The following is a 22,154-nucleotide window of genomic DNA, read 5'->3' as shown; positions in this document are numbered from 1 at the left end:
GTGTCTAATACTTCATGCCATTACATCATCTCACTGCTATATTCGACCCCAGTCTCCCTCTCTGTCTCTCTGTCTGTCTGCTTCTTTCTCTCCTTCCCAGTTCTCTTCGTCTCTCTCTCTTTCTCTCTCCAAATCATTATGTTCAGTGAGTCTCCAGGGCACTAAGTCTATTAGTCTATTACCCTGTCTGCGTCACAACAAAGCTGCTAGTTGCTGACTGGTGCCTGACACACAAATACACACACTTTTGTTACATAATCCCTCTCTTTGTCTCTCTCTCTCACACACACACACACACACACACACGTGAACACACAAACAAACTTTAAGATAAAAAAATGCAATTAATGGCTGCTTTCTTCACTCTTAAACTTCCAACTTCAATGTTCGTAGATCAATTAATCAGAGTTAACATCAAAGTTAGCATCAGGACTTGGTTTTAAAATGCATGATCCGTGATTGGTGCATTGCCCTATGCTGTGCTTGTTTTGTAAACACTGTGTTGGAGAGGGTGGGGAGGTGAAGTGCAGGGGGGGTGGCAAGTTGCCTATGGTGACAGGTTGGAGCTGGAAACGGATAAATTGAAGTTGATGTGCAACCTGGGACTGGCAGACTCCACATCTACAGATCCTCCACCTACAACTCAGAAACGCTGCACGGAAATTAAACTTGTGCATGACCGTTCCCAGCACCGAATCAATACTGGCTCAGCATTTGTCAAATGGAGAGCACTAAAAACCCAAAAGGGTTTTCCAGTGATGAAGAGCCAGCTACAGTATTGCTTCAGTAGTGAGTGAACTTTTGCCATCATTACCATGCTAGTTAGCATAAGTATCCTTGCTAGCCACCAAGGTTAGCTTTTGCTAAAAACAGTAAAAATAAAAGTAACAGTAAACGGTAAAAGTACAAATCAAGAACGAATCGCAAACGGCAGCTTTAACATGGACACCAATACAAACCCCAAATCAAATGCTGACAGTATGTTCTTTTGCCTCATATTAATCTTTTGATGTGAAATCTACATTAGACTCTCAAAGAGTCAACGGGAAAAAGACTAAAAGACTAAAGACTTATCTCACTGTCCCAGTACACCGACTGTGTCTGCCCTAAAAAAAGACTGTTGCCATGAGCCATAACATCGATGAAAATGCCTTCATATCAGGTACTGAATACAAAATACTAATCCAAAGCATGGAAAGCAGAAAGGCAATGTTGGTACCTGCAGAGTCATTATTTGATAACAATTAAAAATATTTACTTTCACACACCACTCGTTATCAATCATGATACAGATAATGAGCTTACACGTGGAAGAGCAAGCATGTGTGTGTGTGTGTGTGTATTGTTTGTGAAGTTTTAGTGTGTATCTTTGTCTGTGTGTCTCAGTTGTGTGTGTGTGTGTCGTCTGTCAGGCATAGTGAAGTTGATTGTGTCTCATACTTCAGGGGCCCGCATATGAAATTTACTACTCAGCGTGAACTAAGCAAATCTACACCAGAGAATGAACACACACACACACACGCAAAGAAAACAGAACACAAAAACATCACAAGCATAAACAGTTCACATGCAAATACCCGCTCTCTCTCTCTCTCTTTCCTTCTCCCTTCCCCTCATCCTATCCCTCCCACACACACACACACACACTACAGAAAGCAGCATGTGAACCCAGTCATTTGTGACTAGAACAGACAACCAAACAGAACAGAAATAGAGGGATAAAAGAGAGAGACAGACTGAGATAGCGAGATAGAGAGGGTTGAGCGAAAGAGAGAGAGAAAGGCAGAGAGAGATGAAGAAATATAAAAAAGTATATGAGAAATCATCCATCTGTGTGTGTGTGTGTGTGTGTGTGTGTGTGTCTGTGTATAGAGAGTGGCTGGCGCCCAAGGTCAAAGCTGGCCTTCCTGTATGAGAGCTAGGAGGGGGAAAAAAAATTAACAAGACCAGTGGACAATGACGTTAGCCTTGCAAGGAACACTACTCTTAAAGGGACAGGTCAGGACACAGGCTCGCTGCGTCCTGACATTTTCTTTTTTTATTACTTCATTCATTCATTATTTACACTTAATTTATTCAGGTTTGTCCCGCTGAGATCGAGGATCCCTCTGATGAGGCGGACCTGGCCGAGACAGAGGCAGGACGCCAAGATACAGACCGAAAAACATTATAAATATTTCATAGTAAGTAATAAGGAAAAAAGTAGCCAGAGAGAGAGAGGGGGGATAGAGAAATAGAGAATGAGAGAGCAAAACATGTCCTGCTCTTCGCCCTACAGTAACCCACACACACACATACACACACACACACACACACATAGTGTTGTCCCTGGTGTTGCCCGCACTCACAATGAAAAAGAGCAGGCAGTATCTCAACACAAAGCCACTCAGGAGGTTTGAGGCAACAAAAGGCTTTTCATTACTGAACTACAGACATGGGACAACTCTAAATGAAGAGGTCTAGCCGTGTCGCAGTGTTCAGAGGGGGAAAACCAGGACAGACCCCGCCAGCGTAACACACACACACACACACATCTTGTTTTTCCAGTTGGCTTCAAAAGGCTGTGAAGTCTGTTGAGGAGTGGGTGAGAGGCCTCCAGCTATGGCTGCTGCTACACTTCTGCTTTTAAAAAAGGAAAGAAGAAGAAAAACACCTTTTCCTGTTGGCTGTGACTGTCTAACCTGACTGATGCAAGCCTGCTGTCTGCCTGACAGCTGGTAGCACTTCTCTCTCGCTGTCTCTCTCACTTTACCTCTTGCTCTCTATTTCATTTTTTTCCCTTTCTTTGTTTCACATCCACCTCTTTCTCTTTCTCTCACTTAGCCCCTTGCTTCCTCTCCATCTTTCACCTCTTGCTCTCGCCCCCGCTCCCTTTTTTCTCTCATATGGCCTCTTGCTTTCTTTTTTTCTCTTTCTTGCCCTGACTTAACCTTTGCTCCCTTGGGTTAAGTAGCACTGAAATTAGTCCAATTCCCACTTCTGCACTGCACACACCTCTGCCACTGTTGTTGTTGTTAATGTTGTCATTTACTCCAAGAAACACAGACATCAGTGAAAACACCTAAAGCTGTTCTTCACTGGACAGATGGAGACAGATGCTTTCACCAGATGGTTAAGACCACAACAATACAACTTGCATCTTTCTCCCCCCTATCTCTCTTTTATGTTTCTCTTTATCCCTCTTTCTTCCTCCCTCTCACCATCTATCCTCTTCCCTCAGTCTTAGTCATTCCTCACTCAGCAGTCTTCCAGTCTTTTCCTCCGTTCCATCCCTCTGTCTCCCAATAACCCTTCATCCACTCTCTCTTCTTGTACCATAATCTGTCCATCCATCCATCCATCCATCTGTTTCTTAACATCCCATCCACCCTCTTTCCCTTCCTCCATCCATCCCATCAACCTCCTTTCTTCATGAATCTCTATTTTCAGGGATAAAAAAAATGGGTTGCTAGGAAATGGGTTAATATCAAGACACACACACACAGACATTGAGATATGTACACACACACACACACACACACACAAGATGACTGAGACAAACATACACGTGCATTATATATGCACACACCCAGACACCCATACTCAATTATTTACTTATTACTTATTTACTCATTTTATTACTTACACACAGACACACACATGCATGTGCACACACACACACACACACACACAAACAGAATGGCAATTTACACACACAAAGGTCAAGCCAAACAACTGACCATGACAGACTACACACACACACACACACACACACACTCTTTATGTCCACGAGTTAACTATATGCTAATGACACACGTTTGCATAGTCACGGGATAAGCATGAACCAGCAAAGCAATTATTACGCAAATCTATGTGAACATGCACCAATATACACTTGTATATAGCATGCACACACACACACACACACACACAGAGTCCACTAACCATGATTCCCAGCAACACAGCCTGTTTGAAATGCAGAGCCAGCAATATTACAGCTTTCAAACAGATACTGAGTGTGTGTGTGTGTGTGTGTGTGTGCGCGCACCTGTGTGCGTATTAAGATAAATGATCCAAGATACGATTTGTAGTGTGCAATTTTTTTCTGCAGCTCCAATGGAGCCCTTTCTAGTTAACTAGGCCTCTGCCTCAGATACATGCATGTGTCCACTTCATTTCCATCACATCAGCAGATTCTACTACTCCTTAAGAGACTCCCGCAGTGATAGTCTAATACTGTGTGTGTGTGTGTGTGTGTGTGTGTGTGTGTGCATGCGTGTGAGAGAGAGAGAGCCAGAAGGTAAGAGTGTATGTGTGTGTGTGTGTGTGAGAGAGTGTGAGCACAAAGCCAGCTGTGATAAAATTGTGGTATATCATGGAGTGAATCAGCCGTTGCTATTACATCACCTGACTTCTCCGTACTCCATCATATGACTTCAAATTACATGTACTACATCATGTGACTTCATAAATGTGCGTAATGCATCACAGGACTTAATTTATAAAGAAGGTTTTGACATTTTCACAGGATCAAATGGCATGTGCATTATATCACATGCCCTCAGATTGCATGCAGCACATCACAGAAGTATAAATGTCAGGAGAAGGCTGTGGTATGTCGGTCTCTGAATTGATCCTGTGTTCATTGTCTGTTTGGGAAAAAGCTGATATTTAATCAAAGGGAATACATAAAGAAGAGCCTCCACGGGAAGTAAGAGCCTTGGAAACACTTACAGTTCTGTTTGTAGCGTGGAGGTGTATTTCCCAACTGTCTGTGTGCATGATATGTTTAATCAGTGAATATTTAAAATGCTCCCTATAGGCGCATATCTTGTCCTTCACTTTTCATATCAAAAAGGTCACCATCTGCTCTGTGCCTTCTGCTTCTACAGCTCCATACTTGAACAACCAAATGCAAACAACCATATACATATGCTTCTGAATTTCCTTATATCTAGATTGTCAGTTGCAGCATCGTGTACATCCATCCATCCACCCGACATTCCCAGTGTGTGCGAGCATGTCTGTCCTAACCTGAGAGTGGAAGTTAGCCATAGTGGTGGTTTCTATATCCTTCTTTCCCAATATTTCCATTTTGACCGGAGCTGAGGGGAAATTGGTGGAGAAGTAGTCCAGGAAGTCAGGAAGGTAGGTAGCTGCTCCGTGGACGATCCCCATGACATAGTTGGCTGCCTGGAAAACACAGTCCATAAATCAGTTCAAAACACATTACATCAGGGGTTCTTATCTTGGGTCTATTCACATAATACTTTCTTAACCGATCATAACTCAAAATTACAGCTGTACTTTACTTCACTGTTTACAAATATTACAAGTGTAAACCCAGCTTTTCCAGCCTCATTTACACGTAACACGCATGTTTAGCTGTCACATACTGCCAGTCCTCGGATCAAGCCCTGACAATAAATTTGAGAGTGAAAAAAATATTTAAAATTCAATACATCTCTCTGTAAACAAAGCCAGTAGTGAGGAAATAGAGGGCAGCATTCTGCAATCACAGATCAGGGCTTTAACCTTCATCAAAAAATGCCTTAATTTAACCCTTTCCCTAACTTGGACCATTCAGACAACACATTTTTGAGTAAAAATATTTACATATATATATAAATCACTACCTCAACCAGATGTGTGGTGGCAATGTTCCAACAGTGGGCGCTATACTGCAGCTGCACCGCAATGCATTAAACTCAACATCCACGGATCAGTCTGACCTACATGCATACTGTACCTGGGACGAGTCCTCGCTGAACGCCAAGGTGACAAACTCCTGCGCGAATCTCTGCCTCTGGCCCAGGGAGAGCGAGGACAGCTGGGACGTGTAGGCGTGGGCCACCAGGGCCCCTCCGTTAGGCTGGGTCTCTATGTGCATGTAGGGGGCAAACTCCAGGCCTGCCATCCCAGGATGGTGTTTGGTTGGTGAAGCGTGGGGGGTCTTTAGGGAGGATACCGGAGAGTTAAGGGAGTTGGGGAGGGAGGAATTATAGAGGGATTTGGAGGCAGGAGGAGGAGAGGAGGAGGATGGTGGGAGGTGGGAGTTTTTGTTGTTATGAGGAGGAGGGTGAACAGGGAGCGGGGGTTTGAATGGAGACGAGGAGGAGGAGGAGGAGGTGTGTTTGGGATGGGAGGATGAGGAAGAAGAGGGAGAGGAGGGAGGGAGGAGAAGCAGGCCAGCGCAGATGGTTTGGCTGGAGCGGTGGTACATCTTCACGCGTTTGTGCTTCTCCCCCTCTTTGTGTTTCTTCTTCTTTTTCTTCTTGACTTTTTTGATCTGCAGCTCCTCTGAGTTGATGTTGGCTTTCTCTTTTTCGACTGGATAGAGAGACAGGGAGATAGAGGGAGGGATGGAGAGAGAGAAATAAGATAAGAGCAAATACTGTCTGGTACAGGTGGATATAGTGGACTGCCACAGAAATATATGTAATTTTGAAAATGCTTGAATTACGAGGTGAGACGAACCGTTACCCCAAACCTCGTAAAACTCTGATGGTGCCCCCCCCCCGCAAATCCCCCCAAATCCCCCCCCCCAAAATCCCCCTCCTCCTGCACTGTCTCAGAAACCACTCGATTTTGATAAAAATTGGGGGAATGATGCATCGCACCGCTGCATTCCGGTATTTTCAAAGTTACACTGATTATCCCAAGGGGGGCACTACAATTACAGGGGAAAAAAACACACATCTCCCACACAGCAGGTTCAAACAACATTAAATTACCCAGCTACACTTGCTCCACAAATTTTCCTCCAGGACCATCAGTGTACACCCTACTTGATTTTCCACCATTTTGAGTTTCTTGAAAAACAGTTTTCCCCCTAAGACTTTTTACATTTACTTGCTGATTGGCCCGCTGGGTGACTGCATCATTCGTACAATCAAGCAACATGGGGTGCACTAACTAATTTATCAGAAGACAGCTGTAAACCACATGATAACATGTTCTGTATTTCCTTAGTTTTCCCTGCACACTATCAGTGCTTCTTTAATATTAATACATCAATGCTTCTTCAAGATTTCTTAAGTATTTCAACAGTAAGTCAACATTTGCTTCACATTAATCCTTCCACCCATTTATCCTAACACCCACCTTAGCCAGGAGGGTGGCCTAATGGTCTGTGAATGATTAAATGAATAGGCACCTTTCAAAACCTACAGTCCATTGAGTGACGGCTCCTATTCAGTTATTCCTGCCTCACACAGTAAACAGTCACAGGTTGACATATTTGCTGCCGATTGGCTCGTTAGAGGTGAAATGTTTCAGTCCCATGCTATGGTTGTCATGGTTCCTCTATTTTTTGGAAAAGCAGTGAAAAATGCCAGTGCAAAGAATAGCATACCGAAAATGTCAGTTTTTTTTACGTATACCTCTTCCACTGCTGTAGACCCATTTTGGAAAATAATGTTACTAGCTGAAATTCGTCAGTCAATCTTTAATATTTATAAAAACAAAGGTGATTCTGTCTTCAAAAACAGAATTACTTCTAAGAAATTTATATAAAAAATCTAGGGTGCCTAAGCACAGTACTGTATATATGTATATATGTATATAAAATGAAGAACCCCAAAATGGAATCCCTTGAGAAAAGTAGATAAGACCAAGCAAGGGAAACACACTTTCCAGTAGCATATCTGCACAGATATAATACTGTACATGGTCGTCCATCTCTAATGCCTGTGGCAGGGCAAGGTGTAGCATGCAAATTTACATACGGTGCTACTCTGTGTGTGTGTGCATGTGTGTGTGGGTGTGTGTGTGCCAGGGCGGTTCATAACGATTTGCATGTGTTGATAGCTGGTTCATGCTTGCCCAGCGGTTATGTAAGAATGTGTTCTTAGCATGTAGTTAGCCTGTGGACATATGTGTATCAGTGTGTGCACATGCGTGTCGCTTTGATAGAGGTCCTGCTGCCTCAGCATAATTCCAACATCGACTGCCATCTCGCTCACACACACACACACACACACACACACACACACACACACACACGTACACCTTCAGTCTAGTTTGTACCCTACACACGTTCAACACCAGATAAGGCAGGACTGAGAGACAGGGAGTGAAAATAAGCAGAGGGCAAGAAAGAGAGAGAGAGTGGGAGAGCAAGAGAGAGAGAGAGAGGGAGAGCAATACAGAGATGGTATTTGCAGTACAATACCCTGGCTACAAATCCAAAAGCTCTTTAACCCGCAAGTCACCCCTCCCCCTATTTCTCCAAATACACACACACACACACACACACACACACACACACACACACACACACACACACGTATTTCTACATCTATGATGTCCTTTCATTAACAATAATCAGCCCCAAACCTCAACTTTTATCAATTCACATCCAGCCTTTACCCTTAGCCTGACTTGAATCGAACTCGTTGCAACATTAACCCCTAAAGTCAAGCTGAATTTATCTATAAAAGCACTTGAAGCAAAACCTGCATCATTCTGTCACAGAATTAGGAGCTTTAGAGAGCAACAAATGACAGAAATACAGATAAAAAACAAAAGGTCAACATTCATTTCACATTAACCCCACCGCCCATTTACCCTGACACCCATCTTAGCCAGGAGGGTGGCCTAATGGTCAGAGACTGTCTCATAACCAAAACGTCACAGGTTAAATTCAGCTAATTTCCGGTCATCAAGAGCCACATGTCCTGTTGAAGTGTCCAAGAGCAAGACAGTGAATCCCTACCTGCCCACTCACTGTCTGTTGTTCTGGAAAAAACATGTCAGATCAAACATGCCAGTAAAAGTAAAATAGCCCATCATCAGGCTTCTAATGTGTGTAATTTTCCTTTCGCATTTATGAAATGAGGTCCTCACAAGGATACAGATACACACTCAAATACACTGTGTCTCTCTCACACACACATATGTGCAACTGGGACAGTTGGCTAGACGGTCATGATCAATGTAAGGTCAGATAAGTTCTGTGAGTCACACACACACACACACACACACACACACACCCACACACAGAGGCTCAGTGGTAGTAAATCAGTCTTAGTGTCAGAATGGCTGTTTGCTGCTTATTGATTTCCTATACATGTTGTTTTCTCTGGCTGGCTCTCTCTCCGTCACTCTTTTGGATTGTAAACTTAACACTCTCACACTGATTAAATTCCTAACTTTCACTTCCTGTCTCCGTCACTCTCCACAATTGTAAACTTAACACTCTCTGATTAAATGCCTCACTCTCTATTACTGTAAACTTACTCTCTCTGGTGGAGTACCTCCTCCTCTCTCTCTCTCTTCAGTCTGATTAAATAGCCTGCTCTCCATCTCTATTATCGTAAACACAAATGATTAAATACCTAACTCTCTCTTACCATGACTGTAAACTTCACACACACACACACACACACACACACACAGACACACACACACACACACACACACACACACTCACTCTCTCTAAACCTCTCCTCTCTCACTCCACATCTCCCATTCTCCCCAGGCTAACATTACACTCGCAGGGAGAAGATGAATCAACACTACAGGGACTGCCTGTCCATCCCACAGACAGCAGGAAGATTGAAATGGCGGGCCAGACCATCCTGTTGTAATTGGCATCTATAACCACTGGCTATGTTATGTGACTAAAGCCTTACTAATTCCTTGAAATGTCACAGTGTGGTCATGGCATACCTGCACGTACACACACTGCAAGTCCGGCTGGAGCTTTAGAACACTGTGATAATCAAGATCAGTATCCGTGTGTGTGTGTGTGTGTGTGTGTGTGTGTGTGTGTGTGTGTGTGTGTGTGTGTGTGTGAGAGAGAGAGAGAGTGTGTAAGTGAGTGTGTTTCTGTCTGTCTAAAAAGGTCAAGTCTTAAAACAAAACAAAAAAAACACACACACTGGTGCTGCACTTCTGTGGTGAGGCTCAGATTACACACACACACGAACACACAGACACACACAGCTGGCATGACAGCCCTCTTCGCAAATAATTCACGACTGTCAAAAGGTTAACAGCGAAACTGGGCACTGCTTTCATAAAGTAAAACACAGCAGGACACACAGGCATATACAGAGACGCACAAACACACATTGAAAGATACAGTACATGCACACACACACACACAAAGATACGCACATATATCAACCACACGCAAAGACAGGCACACAGTAGGAGAGAGAGACAGAAAAAGAATTAGAGAAAGAGAACTATGTTATGTTCACTTTCCCTTTATAGTTCTTGTTTTCCTTCCATCCAAGTCATTGTTAATGTTGAGTTTGTTTTGCTGGTATTATACTGATATTCTTTTGCGGATAATATTCACATTATTCATACTTTGTCCTAGTGCATTACAGTATAATGTGCTTTGGCAATACTGCAAATTCACCATGGTCACGCCAATAAAGCCTCATTTAATTGAACTGAATTGAATCCTGTCTTTTGAAAAAAAAGAGGACAGAAAGACAGAGAGATGGGTAGAGACAGAAAAAAGCAAAACAGAGCGCAAAAGTGGGGAAGACAGACAGAGAGTGGGAGACTGATGGAGAGAGAGAGAGAGAGAGAGAGAGAGAGAGCTGTAGAGAGAGAGAGAGAGAGCGTGAGGCTGGAGAGAGGGGCAGGCATGCCACTGCCCTGGCTTGTCTCTCAGCTTCTCGTGTTACAATCCTGGCTACCAGGCGCTAGTGCAATCAGCATCCCCACACACACACACACACACACACACACACACACAGACACACTCAGCAGGCCAGGCTAAATAAACCTATGGTGCAATCCCACAGTGTGAGGACCAATTGTAGCATGGTGTGAGGGTCAACCTAATGCCAGGGATCTAAATTCCTGAGGGAGCAAAAAAAACAAGTTGTGACCACTGGCACACTTTGAGAGTTTATGCACCACACAGGCTCCGTGCTGTACTGGGCTGGGCCTATTATGGGGACAATATAGTATCAGCACCTTTCCAACACCCACTGGGATACTGAGCAGTTGTGTACGCTGCTTGCATGTTATACATAATGATGACATACAGCACCCCGTGAAAGTGGGCCAGTACCAAATGCGTTCGGGTAGCTCACCAGCAGGTTTCTAGTGCACCTCTACGGAACTGAAATGCGCCTGTATGGGTGCAACAGGGTGCACTTATGCGTGGGGAAACATCATTTATAACTCTAGGTGCATTTCAGTGAGGCATTCGTGATGAGATTTAACCGCGTGCGTTTCCCAGTGGACTGAAAGCGCTAAATGCTCATAGTAATGGTCTCTAGTAATGCCTAATAGACGATTTCTGTGAGATCTGTCCCAGTTTCATTGATTCTACTCAACGCATTCTATTTTTTAGTATGATTATCAAGGCATTTCTGCTTTATTAAACCGCATACTGTGGAGAGTGACAGGGAAGATGAGAGCCAGATTTGAACTTACGATATTACAAGTAGCCTGTGTGATACGCAGCTTAGCCCACAGATTCCCCAAACAATTATAATATTGACATGTTAATAACCTAAAGAAAATTATTTCAGCTTCTTTCTGTAGTTAAATGAAGAAAACAACACATGAATCCAATCTATTTCAGTATTAAATCTCAATACTATCATCATTACAATACTCTTAAGTATTGTAGTATTATTGTATCAGAAGCTCTCTGGCAAATCCTATCCTTCACATATTTTTAAATACTGTATAAATGTCCTTGAGTCAGGCTGAACTTCTATAATATCTGAATCTTATGTAAACTCTCATATAATTTAGTGGATTCAAATAAAACAGCGTGTGTGTGTGTGTGTGTTTCCACCAACCTTTCAGTGGCTGCTTGACCTCTCCGTTCTCCCTCTTGATCTCGTTCATCACCTTGTGTTTCTTCTTCTCCTTCTCCTTCTCCCGCTCTCTCTCTTTGACCTTCTTCTTCTCCTTCTCCTCTCTATCCCTCTCTTTCGCCTTGTCCTTATTTGAGTGTTCTGTGGAAGAAAGAGTGGAGGTTTTTGAGGTCTTGATGGTAGAAACACAGGCGTGATTTACTCATTCACACACACATTTATTATGTTTGTTAAAAAGGTCCTTTGGCTTGAATCAATTCCCTGACCCTGTATCTGAACTCTCACTATGGCTACGTTCACACTACAGGTGGAAGTGGCCCAAATCAGATGTTTTTTTTGCCTACATGTGATGTGACACAGATCAGCAGTGTGAACACCAAAAAACACATGGAACCTGATCTTTTTAATTCCGATTCGGGTCACATTTGTATGTGGTCCTACAGTAGATCCGATTAGAGCTGAACAATTAATCGGGGGAAAAAAATTTGAAATCACAATATGAACTTGCAATTTCCAAACTGCAGAGGCTGCAATGAATTGCTTAAGAGAGAGGGGCGTCCAAAATGGATTTCTAAACAAGGTGTTTTAGAGCTCCAGATAATCTTTGGTCCATGAATCAAATACAATATTGGTGAAAATCATCATACTCAAAATTCAATCATACTCAAATCCTACACAGGGACATCTATTTTTTTTTAACAACATCACTTTTCTTTAAACAATTTTTAAGTTATAATATAAATATACATGTACAAATGTCATGTATGAAAAACTTGTCATGACTGATATTATGAATCAGTTTAAATCGCAACTGCAATATTCTGTCAAATAATTACATAATAATAAAAACATTTTTTGTCTATCTTTCAGCCCTAGATCCGATACATATCTGATACGTGGCAATGCGACCTGAGTGTGACCACAAGAGAACATGACTGCAGTGTCAGCAAAAAATCAATAGCCTCAAAGCCAAGTTCATGCTCTTCACCTTAGCCATTACGTTTAACCTTTCCTTAATCTAGTCTAATCTAATCTTGCAACATCCCCAAAACGGTCCTCATATAAGACCACTTTTCTAAGTTTGCTGTTCTTGTGGAGATATTTGGAGCTTCATCCTCCATGTCCAGACTTCACTTCTGCTACAACCGGACGCTTAGCTTTCCCTACACTGCTGCAACAAAGTCATCGCTCCACCCAGCTTCTACTCATCTCTCTCCTGGTTCTCCAACGATGGAACAAACTTCCCATTCCTGTCAAGACAGCAGAGTCCCTCCCTGTCTTCACTCCTGACCTGAAAACTTCAATCTCTTCAAGAAGTACCTCATGTTTCCCTCTCCTTCCTGAATCACATCCCCCATTCTCCCTCATGTTCCACTGTACTTGCTTTAATATGCCCCCGTCTTGGAGCTGTGAAGTCCTCTCTACCTTTTCTCCTCGGTACGTATTTCCTTTCCTAGTACTCTCTCTATCTTACATGATCATTCTAGTGTTAAAGGAATATTTGTTACATCTCTTCTCAGGTTGCGGTGGCTCTCTGAATCTTGCCCTCCTTACTATTGCAGGTCTAGAAATTGGAGCTCACTCTTCTGTTGCACTCATTGTAAGCTGTTCTGGATGAGAACAGCTACATGCTTAAACTGGGATAGGGCTGCAACTAACGATTATTTTCATTGTTGATTAATCTGTCAATTATTTTCTTGATTGATCGATTAGATGTTTGGTCTATAAAATGTCAGAAAATGGTGAAAAATGTCGATCAGTGTTTCCCAAAGCCCAAGATGACGTCCTCAAATGTCTTGTTTTTTCCACAACCTAAAGATATTCAGTTTACTGTCATAGAGGAGTAAAGAAACCAGAAAATATTCACATTTAAGAAGCTGGAATCAGAGAATTTTGACTTATTTTTATTAAAAATTACTCAAACCGATTAATCAATTATCAAAATAGTTGGCGATTAATTTAATAGTTGACAACAAATCAATTAATCGATTAATCGTTGCAGCTCTAAACTGTGAAAAAACAGATCTCTCTGTCTCACACAGATAGAGTGTTGTCTGAAATACTTATTTCTAGGTGTGTGGACACTGTAAGAATCCAATTTGATGAGCACCTCTCCCTCTCACACACACTCACACACACACACACACACACACACACACACACACACACACACACACACACACACACACACACACACACACACACACACACACACACACACACACACACACACACACACACACACACACACACACACTTCTCCTGAGAACCAGCACCTCTCACCTCCAGCCAAGCTAAGAAAACTCTCTCCTTCCCAAAATAACTATTTTTATTTCTATTTATAAATTATATGTATTATTGTTTTTGATATATTGCATGCTTTGATTCTTTTTTCTTTTATTTCCCCATAAAGAAATAAAGACCCTTCTTTATGTTTTTTTTTCCCATTGTAATTCTTTTTTTGGCATTTCTTTTTTCCTTTTCCTTTCGAAAGAACTTTTTCTTTTGAACTCGGTCAGATCCGTCTTGAAAAGGAAACTGTGTTTTCAGAGTGTTCACTCTCCTGTAGACGTGGGGAGTAGGAGAGTGTCGAAGTGAACACAGTGGGGTTGGACTCACTGTTTGCAGGATCAAAGGAGAAAATGCTTTGAAAGTAAAAAGGCTTAAGGGAGGCAGTAGGAGAATTAAAGGTACATCAGTACCCACTTTTTACCGACTAAATACGAGTGTCTAAAGGAATACCTTGACATTTTGAATTTTAGTTGGTCGTTTTTCTTCACTGGTTAGCTTGTAGCTAGCCATGCCCCTCGGTTTAAATAAGGAATGCTAAGAATGCTAACAAACCATTTTTTGCATGATAAATGTAACCTCTGTCTGATGAAGAGAAAAAAAAACAGTGAAATTAAAAACATCAATTTAGGCTAGTCCTTTAATTTTGAGGACTTCACAACTGAAAAATAGAAAAAAAAAATATTATGCAAAAATAATATTATATACTCATGGTTTCCCTAAGAAAAGTTGTCAAACCCGGACGAAGCTGCCTACATTGGAGGCCTGACAGGTTCAGTGCCAGATTAATGGCAGCATAATGACAAATGAATCCATTGAGCACTAAATTAATAAAATGATAAAATCTGACAGGAAATTTGAAAACATAACTACATAATTATTTGATATAAACATTGCCAGCAAAACTTAGGTTAGATACATTTAGTTTTCCAATGGGAAGGAGAGATAAATTAGTCCAGGTGGCTGGTCTGGCCTTTAACACACTGGGGAAAATGCTGCATTATCACAGCTGGTGAGAAAAGTCTCCACTTAAAATGAAGAGAAACTTTCTTTTGAACTCATGAGAACCACGCTGACAAAGACGGGGCAGTATTAGACAGGGTTGTCTAGTGGTTAGAGAGACCATCTCATAAGCTTGTTACAAGTTCAATCCCGAAAACGGCCACATGTCCTGTCAAAGTTTTTTTCAGAGGTGTGGACAGGATAACACAACAAAGACAGAAGTGAAAAAGAATCAGAAATGAATGGGTCTGAAACTGAAAATTCACACCACTGTATTTTTGTCTGTTTTGTTCTTTGGTGTTTCGAGCAGTAGGAGGATGTGAAGGTGAACACAGCAGGTGGTTTTCACTCTTTCTAACAGAGAAAAAGCTTTCACAGATAGAAGGCCAGAGGTCGGCAGTTTGTAAACTACAACTACTGCACCATAAAGTAACTGGAATTTAGGTTTATTTAGAGAGATCAAAGGGCACCTGACTTGACATCTTGGCTTGCACTTGACCCAAAGAATTTCTCTTGCAGGGACAACAAAGTTTCGCTTGACCTTAGAGTACTTGACTTGAGTGCTCACAGACTGTTACTTTTTAAACACTTTGTGTGTTTTAATCAAAAGGACATTCTCCCATCTAATTTTGTAGTACAATTAACACACAGTATAATTCAAATAGCGCTGCGCTAGTACTCTGTGGAGGAATGTGTGGGCTTCACAGAAACAAAGCATCAGTGCACAAATGTGAACAACACAGCTTGAGGATGTTTCTGACTTCAATTTAGCAATTAAAAATATATACTGCTATGCTTTTTCTTTTTCTCCAGGACCTGGTAAGAAACTCAGTTTCAAGGCCACGTCACCCAGGTGGACACTCGCCATCACTGGGGATCAAACCTGGGACCTTCCAGTTACACAACAGTCTCTTGAAGACTAGACCACTCTGCCTCACTCGCCATCACTGGGGATCAAACCTGGGACCTTCCAGTTAGACCACAACAGTCTCTTGAAGACTAGACCACTCTGCCTAGTGGTTAGAGGCTATTTTTCCCTATTCTTGTAATCTTTCTCCTGATTAAAGTTAGCTTTTTCTTGGTTTCCTCGTTCACTGTACTTTGTCAGTCTCATGTCTCTTATTTCAGTTCCAAATGTAACCAATGGCCACTGTTTGCCTTAAGCCTAGCTCAAACAGCAAACCCACCATTAATAATATTATTGTGATAATGTGATACTCTATTGATCCTTGTAGACAAATTCTCCCCTCCAAGAAGGTCAGAGCAGAATCATCTTCAGCGCAGCGCTCCTGGAGCTGGAAATGATTAAGTCTCTTTGCTCAAGGACACTTCCCTGCACAAGGCCTTGAACCCAGGTCCTCCTGTTGAGGAGCAGATTCTCTAACCATTAGGCCACTCAACACCTGCAGCATGTGACTAAGTGCATGCTGAAAACACACTGAGTTATCCAGTCCACTATCCAGAAAGGATCCAAACCAAATGGACAATTTCCAATGTCAATTTAAGATTGAGTTTATAGGCAACTATGTCACAGAGTCAAGGAAGAAAACTGATCCTCTTTAGTATGTCAAGGAAGAAAATTGACACACTCTAGTTTCATTATTTGTAGGCAAATCCAGCTGAGAATGGAGCATTTTAATCCTTAATGTATCCAGGTTTGTTAGGCATGAATGCTCTTTTTCAGCAACACCCGGCTTCACATTCATACAGTTAGAGGGGTGGGGGCATTGGGGGGGGGGGGGGGGGGCATTATTAATTCCCCCATCCACATTTCCCAGCTGGGTCCAGGGATTCAAATCCTGCAACCTTGCAGTCTTCCTCTCTGACATTTAGGCAACTGAACAACAGGTCTGTAAAATAAAACAGTATTTTCTATTTCAACCTTATCACAAATACAATGACAACTACAGTACATTATGAAACAGTGTAGTATAGGATAGCTTTTGTCTTCTAGTATAATTGGCTGAGTCATATTCAAAGCCATTGTAAAATAATTGGTAACGGCACACCTGCAAACAGCGCCAATAGTTCATTCGAAAATTAATATGTTAACCACAAATTACCACTCATACCGGTACTAGAGCTGTAATGCCTGGCAGAAGAACAAAATCTACTGAAATTATTGAAGTGAAAAGCAGATATAGGAGCGCTACTGGTGGGTTTTGTAAGAGGGTGCTCTTTGGTCCGTGGGCAAAAAACTCATACGATGAGAAATATTTTTTTTTACTGAAATTATTATTTAATTATTATTGAATGAAAATACAAGATTTATTGAACATTTATGTTCTTTTTTCATTACAATTTGTTCTGCTTTGTGTCATGCCTAACAACGCCTTTTAGACATTCTAAAAATAACTAAATCATGGCCTGTCACCTTTTTGCTTATTTAAAATATAGACACACAGTATAGCCCATTTACAAGACTGGTTTCAGATAATGTAGAAAGCCTATAGGCCAACAACAAGGCTTGTTTGGTGTTCTCACTGACTGCAGTGGCTGTTCAAAACATGTCATGACCTCCTAAACTAGCCAACTGGAAACGGGTGGCATCACACACGTCCACTCAGTGACCCTGCTAGTGTGTCAGTGATAAACGCACAAAAAGAAGCATGTGCATATACAGTACATGCACAAAAACACACACTTTGTAACACTTTCGTTTGACATTGACAAACACACACGAAAACGAAAACACACACATGTCCATTGATGAGACAGCCATAAAACAGACATGTGTGGCTTCAGCTTTGTGTTCAAATATTCATCACATTTTCCCCTAAGGGACCAATAAACTTAATATTATCTTATAAAATAATAAGATGGTTTATTCTGGCTATACACAGCGTATTTGTTATGTGATAAACGGCCTGAAGTCATTAGATATATAGAGCTATATTAGGATATAAAATATTTATGTACGATGTTTCAGTGTTCTAATAAATGTTTCAACGTTACAGTAAACGAATGGAGGAGTGATTAATACAGCATGCTACGCCTGTCCAACTGTGGAACATGGAGTATAAACAAGCTACAGATCTGCCTGGCTTCGTTCTGTCTCCCATATAGCTTAGGGTTACAGAGGGGGGCGTGGTGCTGTACCAAAACAACACTTACCCTATAATGGCGGGCGGCTGTCATATTGTTATGACAACAACGTGCAGTTTTTAATACATAATCCTCTCCAAAGGCAATCAAAATTTTAAAGGCGCATTAATGATACGAAATAAAAAATAATCTAGCTAAATCAATTTACTGTCGTGACAGAGATTATAGCTTGTTTATAACGGTGCCTATTAGGTCCGCACTATCATATCGATGTTTTTGGATGTAACTAGCGATATATAGGCAAAAGAAACGTGTTACAACGTGAAGATCAGTGGTACAACGCAACATTTCTGCAGCAGCACGAGAGCAGCTGGTCACCATGTAACAACCAGGTCGCGCGACTACTGCCCTGGAACGCTGTGGAGCTCGAGGGTTCACGAGCGGGTGAATAGGCTGAAAAGGCAGGCAGCCATAGCCTGTGGAAATAACGTCTAAACTTGACTAAATAACCACTAAACTCGATATGTAAAGCTTCCCAGTTTGTCAAACGTGGATAAAGGCAACAGCAACGTATTCTGGTTGAGCCTAAACAACATTTAAAAACGTTTTTGAAACAGTAGTCCAAAAATGGGACTGTCCAGACAAATTACGAGGCAGACAACTGCACACTCAGGGCCACATGTTCATATCCCAAGTGGCTGAATCCACGATAAGCTAAGCAGCTAAAGGGGCAGCACACTGACTATAAACACAGGCCAAAAAAACTTTATGAATTCGCTATATCAGCACACAAAGTTAATTGTTTACGTGCGTAAAAGCGCACATTGCCATTGAAAATAGAGTATACGGGCCTAACGTTACCTTTCTGTGGCAATATGACCTCCCCATTTTCTCTCTTCATTGCAGAAATGTTAATAAATCCGCTGATATTGTTGTTGTTATTATTATTACTACTCCCAGGTCCAGCGGTCAACAGCTTATGTTTCTTTTTCTCCTCTCCGCCTCCTCTCCTCTTCTCCCTCTCTTTCTCCCGCTGTTTATCTTTATTAGGTTTCTTGGGTTTGGAGGAGGAAGGCGCTTTATGGAGGAAGAAATCGCTCTGTTTGAAGACTTTGTGTATGTTGGTCGGTGGTTGGGATCCACCAGCAGGCACCGAGGGGCTGATGCTGCTCGCCTTGGCCGGGCTGAAGCTCCACAAACCTGGGTTGCCACAACTCTGCTTCGGCGGCTGCTGGAGCTTCTCTTTACTGCTACTGTTGCCTCCCACTCCTCCTTCCCTGTTGAGTTTCTTGGGTTTAACGCTCCTCTCCTCGACTCGGACCTTCTTGGGCGGTGGCGGGTTGAATTCCCGGGAAGACTGAGAGCGGTTGTCCGGGGCTCCTTTAGCCTCGGTCGGCTTGACGAGCTGGCTTTTGGCGGAGGCGACTGCCGTGGCTACCGCAGTAGCAGCCCCGGTGAGGTGAATGGAGCCCAGCGAGTCAGCCATCTTGAGGCTTCTCTCTCTATTTACTCTCTTCCCCCAACGGCCACCGCTGCTGTTTTTGCGCGAGGCGCTGAGGCAGGCAGGGAGGGGGCGGGGCAGAGGCTTGACTGACAGGCAGCCGGAGAAGAGGCGGGGCAGAGGTTTGACTGACAGGCAGGCAGGGACAAACTAGGGGCGGGATTTAGTAGCTGTAGCTATGTAATATTTTGTGGAACTAGGGAGGGAGAGCAAGGCTCCAAGCAATGTCGCAGTGAGGGAAACAGTATTATGAACAATATCAAAAAGCATCATGGGAAAAATTCTGTTCTAACTGTTACATAATTAACAACAATATAGAGTAATATAAATAATATAAATATCTAGGCCTTTAAACCAACCTGTATGTATATCTGCCAAACTCTGTCAATCAATCAATCAATCAATCAATCAATCAATCAATCATACAGCCACCTTTGTACAGGTGTAGACACTCAAGAGCATCATCATTGGTTGAAAAGATTATATTTCATCATTCATTAAGCTTAAATTAAGATGAAACTTTAATAACCCCTGTGGAGAAATTGGGTAGCTGTAGTGTCAAATAGTAACAGGATTCAGCTAAGAACAAATACAGTATAAATATGAATATAGCAAATGGGGTAATATGTAGGATGTGCAAAAATGTGCACAAATTCACATCAACAGGTCTACAGGGGGCACACATATGTACTGGAAGTGTCTAGGCATGTAGATGTGTCCTGCAAAAACTATTCACCTTCTCAAATACTCCAGATGCAGATACCATAGAAACAGAAAAAGAGACAACGTGCAAGGTGTCTGTTTGATTAGCACTATCATAAGAGAACATATCAGATCATATTTATGAATGGAGGTGGTGTAGGTTCAGAAAGTGGCAGGAAGCAGGAAGCATTGTACAGTCTGATGGCTGCTGGCTCCATGCTGCACCTTAGGGGGGGATGAGGCAGAGGCTGAAGATCATCTGCAGCTGTATCAGCTCATCATAGATGGGGCGGGAGGTGCTGCTGTCTGGGATGGAGTTCACTTAAGTCCTCATCTCCTCCAGGGTGTCCAGGCTCGGCTCGGCCCTATACAACAAGGACAGCTGTTCTCATCAGTTTGTTTATCCTGCCTGCGTCTCCCGCCTTGATGTTTCCTCCCCAGAACATCACCGCAAAGAGCAGCGCACCGGCCACGACTGATTAGTAGAACATGGTGTGTGTGTGTGTGTGTGTGTGTGTGTTGAAAAGGAAATGATCACATCAAAGAGATAAACTTGCGTCTTTCATCTACTCTTCACAACTGGAAGAGCTTATCCCTCTTTTTCACACACACACACACACACACACACACACAAAACATCATTATACAATGCCATAACCCTTCTGCAGTTGTTTACACTTTGATTTATTTGACTGAAAACATTTCTGCTCTCAGATTGATTGATTGACAGAGCTTTTGGTGCAAGGAATGTCAGTGTGTGACAGCTAACTGTGAATACTGAGCTTGATTATAGGCTGTATGAGCCTGTAGAACTGGTCATGAAAGTTGTTAAAAGCTTATTGTATGAGCCAGAAGTGGAAGTTTGATGTTTGAGGTGTGTCCAAGGCCTCGGGGAGCGGCTGGCAGGGAGTTTTTGACCATTACTCTCATACCTACCAAGTTCTTTTATTTTGTTTGAGTCAAATGTATTTGCTTTGTCTTTCGTGCATTCACAACACTTTTTTGGATCGTTATTTCCCACTGTATGTAGGAATTTTGAATCCAGGAAAAGAGGCCACTACACATATTTAACTCTTCCAGAATCTATGTGAATATACCCCAAATTCCTCAATCCAAATAAAGTCTAGATCGGGGCTGTAAAGGAGAGGTGAGGCCTCTTTAAACAATTTCCTCAGACAGCAATGTCAGCCTGCTGCTACACTGTACAGTGATTGGCTATATTTATAAGCCATTACATAACATGTTAAACTGCTCTATGGGAAAACTGAGGTGACCCAGTTAAGATTGCAACCTGGCTTAATTTATACTACATTGAGAGTGTGTGTGTGGGACAGACTGTACATCCATATTATGTTACTGTGGGAGGGTGTGAGCGTGCTATATAGAGACAAACCACATGTATTATCTGCTGTCTAAGTAAAGCAAGGAGAGAGTAGAATAAATGGAGGGGAAGTTAGAAACAGAGTGTATATATGAAAAAGTAAAAGGAGGAGAAATGGTTAGTACTAGTAGTGAGGGGCTTGTGTATCTACACACTTTATTCTATGTTTTTTATATGCAATGTATGCAGTTTTCATTGACTAACATATGTGAACATTTTTTAGGCAGCACACTTTGTTGACATACAGCTTTCTTCCATTAATACAAATAATATAATGTCTATTTTGATTTGAGGGAGTATATTGCCATTTTTTCTTTTAAGCAGACATTTAATGTTTAAGCGGAAACATAAAGGGAAAACTGAATTCCACCAGTTTTACAGTTCTATCAAAGTCTCTGCACTGTTCAGTTGGCAGCCGAAGTACTTTACCCTGCATGGCTTCCAACTTTTTAACGGT

General features: G+C 42.1%; 1 protein-coding gene across 1 annotated transcript in view; it reads right to left on the bottom strand.

Annotated features, from left to right (window-relative positions):
* The window catches only part of LOC139652174 (lysine-specific demethylase RSBN1L-like), a 32,972-nt gene extending 13,373 nt beyond the window's left edge, over positions 1-19,599 (bottom strand). Inside the window, 4 exon segments of the mRNA XM_071529153.1 lie at positions 5,014-5,172; positions 5,729-6,309; positions 11,760-11,918; positions 18,975-19,599. Coding sequence (XP_071385254.1) covers positions 5,014-5,172; positions 5,729-6,309; positions 11,760-11,918; positions 18,975-19,599 — 1,524 coding nt within the window.
* Positions 19,600-22,154: the final 2,555 nt, after the last annotated feature.

This window comes from Centroberyx affinis, unplaced genomic scaffold (assembly GCF_046629955.1).
Source record: "Centroberyx affinis isolate AG114_WGS23_722 - 3 ecotype Tasmania unplaced genomic scaffold, CSIRO-AGI_Caff_v1 ptg001773l_1, whole genome shotgun sequence".
In the NCBI taxonomy this organism is placed as follows: Eukaryota; Metazoa; Chordata; class Actinopteri; order Beryciformes; family Berycidae; genus Centroberyx; species Centroberyx affinis.
This window is presented reverse-complemented; position numbering and strand designations above follow the sequence as displayed.